At 39.4% G+C, this 11817-nt stretch overlaps 1 protein-coding gene across 1 annotated transcript in view; it reads right to left on the bottom strand.

Annotated features, from left to right (window-relative positions):
- Window positions 1–4009: 4009 nt before the first annotated feature.
- Window positions 4010–11817, bottom strand: part of LOC117540678 (sterile alpha motif domain-containing protein 10-like) — a 59559-nt gene continuing 51751 nt past the window's right edge. The window contains exon 5 of the mRNA XM_034207449.1: window positions 4010–6034. Within this exon, the coding sequence (XP_034063340.1) occupies window positions 6012–6034 (23 nt within the window). The 3' untranslated portion in view covers window positions 4010–6011. The remainder of the gene's footprint in view (window positions 6035–11817) is intronic.

The raw sequence follows: 11817 nt of genomic DNA, 5'->3' as shown, positions 1-11817 counted from the left end.
TGCCTATTTACAGAGGTGGAGGAAGTACTCAGATCTTAAGTAGAAATAGCACAGTGTAGGAACACTCTCTTACAATAGTCCTGTATTCAAAATGTTACTCAAGTAAAAGTACAAAACTACTAGCATCAAAACATACTTAAAAGAAGCAGTAATTATGCAGATTGGCCAAATTGAGGATAATATATATTATATGTTTTGATGCATTTAGGTGTTATTAAAGCTTGTAAGGGTGCAGCTAGTTTTAATTACTTGTTATACTGCAGGGTAACTATAGTCTTATGTAAGTGTTCACTATATTTCACATCATTAATCCAACTCTGCAAAGTCACATAAATGTCAAAGCCAAAGTATAATATTTACCTCTGAATTGCAGTGGAGTAGAAGTACAAAGTAACATACAATGGACATACTCAAGTAAAGTACCTCAGAATTGTAGTTAAGTACAGCACTTGAGTAAATGTACAGTTACTTTCACCACTGACTATTTATGTTTCAAAGTAAAAATAAAGAGTCGGCCACACCTACCTGAAGGGTCGTGCAGTCACCCAGCTCTAGGGGCCGGGTGGCCCCGGGTCACCCACGTGAGGGAGGAGGGGGTCAGGAGACAGACACCGAAGTGGGCGTTTTTCCACCAATGTTGTGTTACATGGCAATCACACCTGCTGTTCGTCAACGAGCGGTCACACTGAGGTTGGGGAGCCAGAAATGAAGTGGACAGTCGTCACGGTTGTCCAGTCTCCCCACTCTGTGGACGACGACGAGGTGGAAGAAAAACCGGAGCAGGGGAGGAGAAGATAAATTACATTTAAGTCTGTACATTAAAAATAAATCCTGGATACTTTCACCCTCATTCCCAGTTTCGTTTTGCCTTGCCCCCCCCCCTCCTTCCCTGCATTAATATGTAGGCTATACCACGAGGCACTTCTTCAACCCCTGTCTTCTCGTTAAACACTCCAGAAATATAAGAAATAGCCAGGAAAAATAGGTAGGTCCTCGAATCCTTGAGGAAAAATATTAGAATACGGGATGGTTTATATAGGCAGTGAAGCAAAATGGCGACTTTATTACGAAGGAGGAGTAAAAAAAATCCTTGCGCTGGCTGGAACTAAAGGGAGGCACACAAATAAATGTAGTGCAGTAATTTCGACGGCAGCGAAACACTTGGTTAGAGTAAAAGGAAATGAAGCGAAGGAAAATGAGCAGAAACGCCAAACCTCAGTCGGTTTTGGTACAGTCCTCGGTTCCTTACCTCGGGATTATTTCGGTTTTTTATACGGATATTATCTCGGCGGCCGTGTACAGTATTACAGTAATGTGTGTTGGGTCATGCGCGTATCCACTCCACCTTTGACAGTTGCAACTACAGTCTTGAGGCAACTTGCAAACTCTCGCGTTATTATTATCGATATCGAGTAGATTAATATTGGGGTTTCTGTCTATTAAACTCGCTGCATACCGGCTCGTGCTGCTCTTCCGACGTAACGGCGCTCGTTCCTGACGAAAAAGGGTCAGGGCTGAAATTCCTCAAATCAACCTTCGCCAAGTATTTTAATCTAGTTGCTGCCAAATGTTCTCCCCATGTGTCCTCCAGCTATAGCGGCTTTACCAAATCAGATTAGAGTCCAGGCTGTGGCTATTCGATGCCATACCCTTACTGAAGGCCAGGGCCTTTAGTCAGTCACGTCAAGCAGCCCTGTTCCAAAAACCACTGGAATAGCAATGTGCTTAATAATGAGTTTACTCACATCATCTATTTATAGGCTAATAGATCCGGTAAGTGTTATAGGCTTTATAGATAATAAATGCTTTTATAAGAATCCAATACCACAATCCCAAAATTCAAGGTCATATAGATGTATTAATCCTATTGATGTTAAATGCACCTCAACACACACAGACCTACAGTCAATAAAATATTGGATTTTTAATTGCTGTTAGTGGACTACAGGCCATGTGCACACTCCTTGCATCTTCCCATGTAAATATATATTTTTAATACGTGTTTAACATATGGTTTAAAGCAACATCTTCCTTGTTATCACAGCTCATTAAATGAATCATCTTATGCATAATTTCCAACTCACTCGGTTTCAGTTAAAACAACAGAAGGTCTCTCTTTCCTGTATTTGATTGGTGCCATTCGTCATGACCTAATATGTCCTATTAGTGAAAATCATTTAAAACCATGATGTAATGTAGGCTATGTAAAAAAAAAAATCTGAATTACCAGTGGAGGGCAGGAGAGGCTAATTTATGGAATTACATTGACTGTGGTGATGTATACACCCACGTTTCACGTGTATTTAAGTACATTCAATTTATATTTTGTTGTATTAAAGTATTTAAAGGTATCAACCTCTTAAATGAATTTCCTTAAAGTTAAAGTCCTGTTTTTGCAGACTGCTTTGCTATGTATTTTAGTATACTGTCTCCAAATGTTTAATCATGCCACTGATTTGTATTTGATAAGAATTTCACAGAATAGGATAAAAAGTTATTGTATAGTTGAAAATTATAAAATATTTCAAAACACATGTTTTTACTGGCTGTCTTGTCAATATTTGTTTGCATTAAGCTTCCACAAGGGGGGCAGTGTTGTCCTGTGATTTGTTTCAGGCAGCTCTAAAATCATATGGTAACAAGGGCCCTCAAGCATGTTTTGCACCTTAAACGTGTAGTTGATTTTAATGGCAACGTCATGTGTGTAAGTCTCATCTCCTAAAACTTGAAGGGATGATCAGCTGGTTCATGAAACTGAGTCGGAGGGTTTTTCACTCTCAACTGAGTGATAACTGCCATTTTTCTGCACGCTCCGCCCAACTGATAAAATTAAAGCTTCTTGCTCCCTTAAAAGGTCGCTGATGAATAGTTCACGCAGGGCCTTGTTTGACCTGTGATTAATCCTTTCACCATGGCAGTGATTTATGTTCCCTCTCCTCCTCTGCTGAGTGAACAAAAGGCTACTTAATAGTTTTTCAAACCAGGTGGAGTGGTCTTGCGCCCTAAAAGGCCCTTAAAGAGTCCATCCAGTTGATTGTGTTATTTATCATTTGACCTTTCTAGTGAAAGTTGAGTGAGCACACATGCACTTTTTTCTATACTGCCTTGCTTTGTGGTATCCTGAATTTTAACACTTGGGCGCTGGCCTTTATATATACAGTATATGGCGCTGGCCATGAAATAACAGTCTTCAGCTGTTTGCGCCACTGAGCAACTCCACTGGAGCAGCTGCTTAAGGGCTGCTCAACAGTAGTTGATGAGAGAGGACAGAGTGTTTCTCATTTTATTTCAGAGCTGTCAGAGGACTGAGATCCAGCTGATCAAAGCCGCTAGCAGTTAACAGTAAACAAGCTAGATGGACAGCCTCTGCATTTTAGAGAATGATAGCGAAAGACAGATTTTCAAAAAGAAAAGACACTTAACAGTAAACAGTAACCAATTAACTGCATCATCCAACCATCTGCTCGGTAGATTTATTCTTTGCCAGGGTTAAGAAGGCCACTGTTCACTGAATCTGTTTATCATACATGTGCCTTGTTATCAACTTGTGAGATGCTTCATGTCTCTCAGTAATTGGATCCCAGTGTGTGTGCGTGAGTAAGAAGACAGAGACTAGGTAAGTGTGTCTCTTCAGGCAAGCAGCTCCACTTTGAATTTACTGAGTCGTGACCAGGTCGTGACTCGAGCACCCTGAATGACAGGTCAGAGCACTGGTGCAAGTTTGAGACCTTTCCTCTGTAACAAATATAATTAAGTCACACAATTCAGACTGAGAAAGAGAAACAAGTGCAGCATTTCTTGGATATCGATTGGATATCTAGATCTCTTGGGATTTGAAAAGAGGACATTCTACTTAATTGTGTGCCACAAGTACTGCTTGAGAAAAGAAAATAAGGATATCGTGCTTAAGATGGTAAGGAAGTTGAATATAGGTTGCTTTTACTCAAAAAAATTGTTTTAAATGTCATCCCTCAGTGCTTCAATGCCAAGAAGAAGAAACCTGGATTAATTGATTTTTGGATTGTCTAATGATTTATTTTGATCTGATATTTTTTGAGTTTTCAAATAAACAAAATATCCTTCCCCGCAGACACTTGGCTATTTTTACATTCTCAGAGGACACTCTTTCACTCTCTTATACAATCCGCATTGATGATGGGAACACTGCCATCAAAACAACACATTCTCAAAGACTGAAATACAATATGCCATATTGTTTCAAGAGATGATTAGAAGAACTGATTTCCAAACATTTGGAAAAACTTGAAATGTATCAGACATATGTTCTACCTCTTGAAGCTGAAGTACATTAACTTCTCGTGGAAAAAAAAATGAAGTAGACATCATGTTAAAACTATGATAAAACAGGACCAACACAGAATCTCAATTAATTTATTCTAAAAAGACAGCTTTCATCATATTCCACATCATATGTCTTCATATCTGTAAAGCAGATAAATATGTTTCATTTTCCCTTTTTTGCATTTAAAACAGCTCATCAATCATCTGACAAAGTAACTCAAACATTTTCATATTTACATTACATCACATTATCCAAAAATAATACAGTGTTTTTCTCCCTTTAACAGTCAAATACTGACGTTACTCAACGACTCCTCGTCAAAGGACGAATGAAGGTATGTTAGAAGGTTAGGTTATGTTTGTTGAAAGGTTTTTTATCTATTGAGTTTATTTATTTAAGAGACAGAAACGTCTTCATCCTACATAGCTGTCTTCTGCTGTGACCTCAAAGGTGCTTGCTCGAGTTGCTCTGGGAATCTTACATCTAGGTAGCTGTCATAGTATTCTAATTTCTGAGCATTTGAAATCAAAGTGTCACACCAGGGACAGACAGTGGGTTGAACAAAACAAAGCCTTGTCCTTTATACTTAGTATTTGTGTGCGAGAGATGACATACAGTATACAGTAGCACACGCAAAGGCCAGAAGCCATGAGGCTGGCAAATGCTGCACAGTAACAGATACAATTTATATTTCTCTCAGCAGACACCAATACTTGCATCTCAATTTTTCTATCCCATACAGTGCTGCTCATCTCCACCTTTTATCATTCAAGCTATTGCTTAATAAAGCATCGACAGTTGGTGTTTATCATATTCTGTGTCCTCTGGATCCATTCCATTAATAAAGACTAAGGTACTGGTACTGTGTACGTAGATTAATATGTTATTCTACAACATACTCTATATATGTTTCTAATTTCTTACTGCAGATTAGTTGCAATACAAAAAAACGGATTGTTGGAATGACATTCAGCTTAAAGTGTTATTGTTGATGCTGAACACCTATATTTCCAAAAGTTGAGTCCTAAGGGAAATGTGAGTGTGTCCTGTGGATGAAGAGTTTATTTAGATTATATTGGCTTGAGTCCAGATCAGCTGTAATTCTTAGTGAACAGGTTTTGGTGATACAGTTTCAAAAGGAGTTTGATTTAAACTGAAGGTCAAATGGCCACATGCTGGCATTGCATGTCATCATCCTCATGTTTTCAGGACCACTTAGCTTAAGGGTTAAGGTTATATAAATCATGTAATTGTGATTCATCTAATGACCTTAACCACAAGAGAGAGGAAACAACATGAATCCTGGTTGTGCACATGACATACCAGCTTATAATAAAATAAATCCAAGTGTTCTTCTGAAAAATGTCCGATCCAAATGTGACATGAAACCAAGAGGAGATTTGCTGCGATCAATACCAGTGACAGGCCTACATCATCACTAGGGTTGTGAATCTTGCATCTTATCACAATGATACAGTGAGTACCCCCTGCCTCGAGCAGGGCTTTGTCTCTGTCTCAGTGTCTGTAAACCAAATTGGCCGCCTTGAATGAGAATCCTCCAGACTGGTTGGCATCTGGTCTATAGGCTCGTCCTTTCCCCTTTCACTCTGCGATTCTCCGCTCACATATCTGAAGACAGCAGCTCTTCCACGGCTCCTGGAGATGTATTGTGACAGGGGATGAAGGAAAGGGCTGCCAAATGGATGAGCTAAGAGAAGTTTCCAAAGGAGGCTGCAGTGAGATGAGAGAGAAAAGAGGGGGTACATTATTAGGATTCACAAAGATGGAAAAAACTGAGGTGAAAGTGCAGAAATAGTGTGCTCTTTTCATGCCCTATTGTAGCCTCATTGCATGGTCAAAATGCATTGGTCTGTCTCTGTTAATGCACTATGAAATTGTTGGAACACATCCTGCCTTGAAAGCACATCTGAGAGAGAGTTTGGGCTTCATATCCTCCCTGAATCTGTGTGTGACACCTTACTCCCCCAGACTCCGTTAGCCATCAAACAAGTAACCAGTGTGGCTGTCCTCTCTTCAGCCCCGAGCCTGTTTTTCAGGTCTCAGGCTCGAAAATGACATTCCCAGAACAAATGACCATCTTCTAAAAGGGTTAAATTAATAATCTTTTTTCTCAAAGCAAGGTTACACATGTGAGTTGGATGTAGAAGTGTCAGAATCAATATAGATGTTTTTATTTTAAAGTAAATTCAGATTGAACAATTATTGTGTCCGTCCAAAAAAAAAAGAAGTATTTATAGTGAAAATCACCCTTGAATGATGGGATGGTAGACTAAAAGCTTTAGGAATCCAAACTACAACATATAATAAGTACCCTGTATCAAGATTGATGCAAAACAAGTGACATTTGACCCTTTTAGAGAGATTTAGAAAAATAAAACCCACTTCTGGGGTCATTTGGTGGATTTTCCATATCTCTGGCCCCCCTTGCTCGATTTTGCTGATTGACATCTCTTTCTAACCGTCAGAGCCAATGGAATCAAGGGGAACTCCCACATAGCCTACTCCTTATTTGGTAATGTGTGTGTGTGAGACTGCCACATAGCCAAGACCGGAAGCTGCGATAACTCTGGTGGCTACCATTAGCAGCTAACTTTTACTCTCCGATTTTTACATAAAAATTGAATTATGGATTATAAATTAAAAAAAATATTACACAAACATTATCAACCTATGGATTAACCGATTCAGCCGCGTTATTTCTCGTTTTAATGCCATTGAACAAGTCTTTTGATCAGATTGACAGCTACGGTGAGACGATCTCCCGTAAAAGCTCCGTAAAGGTACGTGTTGTGATGTCTGTGTTTGCTTCCCCTGTCGCAAGTTTGGATCCCTCAGTGATGATATATATACCTAAATAATCTGTGGAACCTCAGCTTTAATCGGATATCTTGTATGTGCAGCTACGATAAGTAATAAGTAGTACTGCGTAACGGTACGCCGAACCGGTACTGGACTTGTACAAAGTTTCGGTTCAAGTCGGGTTAAGACCGGAACGTCGGGAACCGGTTCTTGGACTCGCAAAAAAACTAGCACTTACGTATTCTGGTGTCTGTGGTTATTTAAACATTCCCTGATAAACGTTATTCAGCGTCAATCAATGAGTGCTAATCCCAGTGTGCTCAGTGTACAACATCACATGTCAATTCACCTTCGATTCACGGTTTGAAAACGTAGCATTTCGCCACATGCTAATGCTAACCGGAAGTGAATAATTTTCAGAATAAAAGTATTAAGTTAATAGTGTGAACTTCCGTTTTTTTCAGAATAAAACTGATTTAAATTAAATAGTGTATTTAATTCAAAATTACGCCATTTCAACATTGATTTTAATTTCTAACAGTATGTACATCACTATGTATGTAGTATGTACTGTATAATGTACACATGTAGAGTTGTAGAAAATACATGGTGTACAGACAGTAGCCTACAGTACACTCTGACTGTACAGTCACTACAGTGTGTATACTGTATAGTAGGTGTGTAACAGTGTAATGCGTATAGTCTACTCTGCACTCTACCTTTCAGCAACGTTTTAGGGATTTAGGCTCAGTCAGCTCAGGGACTGTTTGGTTACTTTAGTTTGGTAAATGAAATAAATGTTTGAACTTTGTAGTAGTTCACTTTAGTTGCTGTCATAAGTCATTTGTAGACTAAGTGGCAAAAAGTGTTTACATTTGTACTTTGTAGAGAAATGTAGACACAAGTTGGAAGGGAGCGCAATAAACCTGATGAGTTTGAATTTGAGTTGATTATGAGTTCATTTTCAATTGATAATTAGCTCACAATAAGTTCACTTTACTCACACAACTTGACACAAGCCATGGGTTCAGGTCCGGACTTATAAGTCCGGACCTGAACCTGAACCTCTGGACTTGAGTCCGGACTTGAACCTGAATGTGAGTCCAGGTACGCAGCACTAGTAATAAGAGTATCTTTTATCTTGAGTTCTGTGCCAAAGTGCGTTAGCATTTTTCGCTCAGGGGTCAGTTAGATGCTTCTTATGAGACTTTGGTTTTGTTTTGGTAAAAATGGTTTTTATCGTCAGTTAGCTGAGATTATTCCCGTTAATCTGGTATAACACATTAATAGGTTCATAAATATTAAGATCCCCTGGGACACAATGTCGTGAAAAGAAAGAAAAAAAGGACCCGTCGAGGGGGACCTTGGGGCTTAACAGGTTAACATTCTGCACTCAATCACAGAGCAACTCCCTTTCAAATAGAAAAAACAATAATTTAGCATGAGAAATAGCTGTCTGAAGTGGGAGAGTAATGTTGTGCGTGAAGATTGCGCCTGCCGTTAATGTTGGCAGAGTGACAACAAAATAATGACATAAAAGACTGTTAAAGGAAAAGCCTAAACTGTCATCAATATAAAGATGTTTAGTAATCACATAACAGAGATTTTCTTTAAAAAGTGCAATGTTTAAGCACAGGGGTATTGCTAGATTCCCTATATCTATGTAGCGCTCTGTGTGTACAAAAGGACGGAAATGATGACATTAAGCGAATCAGCATGTAATAAAAGTCCTTTCTTCCTGAATGTCATTATCTCCTGTCTGATATGGAAACAAGAGATGCAACCAGGAGGTTTCCCTGACAACGAGCCAGTTCGTTCCATCCTGAGATGACACTAGGAGTCGGCGGTAAGCATACTTTCCTCTCCCAGACTGTTGGCATTTCAGCTCTAAGCCACCCTCTCCTGAAAGCCCAGGAAGGACCTGTCTCTAGACACAGACAGATGTAACGTGGCACCGGAGTGAACCTGAACCAGGAAACGACGGAGAGTCACTAATATGACTAGAGACTTGTACAGACACAGAGAAAACAACTTCTCTGATGGGAAACCTTTTAAATGAGCTCCCAATGGAGTCATCACAGCCATAGGTGCACCAGAGGAGGAGTGGATAGGAAAGCAGCACCCAGGCAACATTTGAGCTGAAGAGAAATGTCATGTTCCTTCTTTTTTTCTGTCTGTCAAGCTCAGAGTTGTATTCATATTTTAATTCAGAGCTGCAGTTCAGCTGGCAGGCGCCACATGAGTAAAGCTCTGCAGAGACGGGTAACATCACAGGAGCAACAAGGTTACCAAGACAAATCTCCCCCAGCAACCAAGGTGCTGCCGTCAAGATATCTTTGATTTAGGGTAGGGGTCAAAGGTTTGTCACAATGTTCCAGCTTATAAGCACAGAAAGCCTGAAACATGGCATATGGCTACAAACAAAGGCATAGAATGACTTTGATGAACATTGGATTTGTTGAGAAGGAAGAAGGGACTGACAGTTTATTGTAAAGATACACCAACAACCAGAGGCTGAGCAGAAGAAGGAGGGCAGGTCCCCCCGGGTTCTGACCTGAATCCTCCCTCCCAAAGCTTTCCAGATGTTACAACAACCCCTGCATGGTTCACACTGCCCCAAGAGAGCTATGGCTCCGGGGCGTGGAAGACATCATCCTTACCCCTCACTGAATAACTGATAAACACTGCTTATCCTGCTGAAAATACATGACATACTGTAGGTGAAGAAATAATACAAGATACTGTACATGCACTATATCTGCTTTCACAACCATAAACCGGTTGAGGAAAAGAGGAAATAAAGAATATACTGTGCAACAATGCACTGTAAACTATAGAATATTTACACTTGCAAAAAACTTTGATTTGATCTGATTTGAATATCATCTATGCATTATTTATTCAACTTTACTTTGAGTAAGTTTTGTTGTTCAAGCAGGACCTAAAACTTTGCTGTATGTTTCAAAGGATTGTTATACAAGCATCTATGTTTTTAGTTTCAAACACTAAGCCCCTGTTGAGTTGAAAGGTGGCTGCAAAAGTTTCTTAGAGTTACAACAGGGGGCCAAAAGTTCTTCAGCAAAAATGCATCCCACTAAAGGCAAATAGGACGGTTGCTATTCAGAGTAAAGATTGAAAACAATCAAAATGTACTGAGTGCAGTATGAGTTTACTCTTGCGACTCTCACTATTTCATATGAAAACATGAAAAAACTCTAAGAAACTTTTGCAGTCACGTCCAAAATGAAGTAATGAAATAAAATGAAAATAAAATGAAAATAAGATGTGATTCACATTTTCTGCTCCTTTCAGAAATGTCTGCTGAACAACTCTGTGTAGAACATCAAACTCGTAAAAACATGTTTCCATTCATGGAGTCTAGTGCTAGAGAAGCCAGCGAGAAATACCCCATGGACAGCATTCTCAGAAGTGATCTGATAAAATATATGTATAAAATGTTTTCATGTGCTCTTCAGAGCCTGAGGCTACTTCAACAGACAACAAGCACCAAACCTAAGAAGTCACAGCAGTAAACCTCAAAGGGGTACTGCAGTGATTTAGTGTTGCACTTCTATTCATGAGACAGACAAAAAAAAAGAATGCTTTTGGAGATTATAAAAAAATTCAGTCACAGACATGCATTTTGGGGAATTCTTACTCTCATTTTTTGTGTGGAGAACAACATTTTCAACAATCATTTTCAAGAGAAGAAATGTGATTCCATGTTGAGTGTGAAATGCTATTACAGTGCTTCAAGCTAGTGAGCCTGCTCCAGACAGATTAGCATGGAGCGGAAAGTATGGGACCACAGGAGGGGATGAAAATCAGACCATGCCTTCTTTCGCTATTCCAGCTCCTTCATTAACCTATTTACCCGTCTCATTTCTTTATAATATGACGTTCTCTACACCTGTTTTTTCTCTATCTTTACACATCTCACCTCTATTCACAGTTGTGTCCTCTTTTTGTGTGCTAGCTATTCTTCCTGTTCTTTCCTCTACTATAGAGAGGCGAAGTCCCTCCCCTTCCGGGGGACCTCCATGGGACCTTATTTCGGAAAATGTATGTATTGAAGTCAATGGAGAGAGAAAGATTATCTTTCGATCCCGTTTCAATTGTGCCACGAATTACACATATGATGTTTGTCAATTTAAAAGATAATTTTGCAAATCAAAAAAATTAAAACGTGTCGTAAAACTGTGGAGTAACACTTTTTTTGTGTGAAACCGCTCACTAAACTACATCTCCCGTCTCGCACCACACACCAAGACGGCCGTCATGTTAGCACATTTCACTTCTTTCTTTCAGAATGAGGCGAAAAGTATTAAAAGAGGTGAAAATCACTACAAGTGTGGGCATGTTGAGAGCTGTACATACACAAAAGGGGAGTTAGTCGGTTCCGTAAGAGCCAGCATGCGGGACCGGGATTCTGGGATTTGTAGTCTTTCTAGTTGCGTATTTTTCATAGTCTTATATTTCAACAGTTTTAAGACAAACTGTGACTTTTTTGACATGGAAATTATTTTTTAAGATTGACAAACATCATATGTGTAATTCAAGGCACAATTCAAACGGGAACGAAAGATAATTTTTCTCTCTCCATTGACTTCAATACATAATTTTTCCGAAATTTGGGTTGCGTTCCAATAGTCCATTTAGCTTAGGAACCTTCCTAACCAAGTGAAATTACCCGG

Source organism: Gymnodraco acuticeps, unplaced genomic scaffold (genome assembly GCF_902827175.1).
Source record: "Gymnodraco acuticeps unplaced genomic scaffold, fGymAcu1.1, whole genome shotgun sequence".
Taxonomy (NCBI): domain Eukaryota; kingdom Metazoa; phylum Chordata; class Actinopteri; order Perciformes; family Bathydraconidae; genus Gymnodraco; species Gymnodraco acuticeps.
The sequence above is the reverse complement of the archived record's forward strand: the minus strand, read 5'-3'. Positions and strand labels throughout refer to the sequence as shown.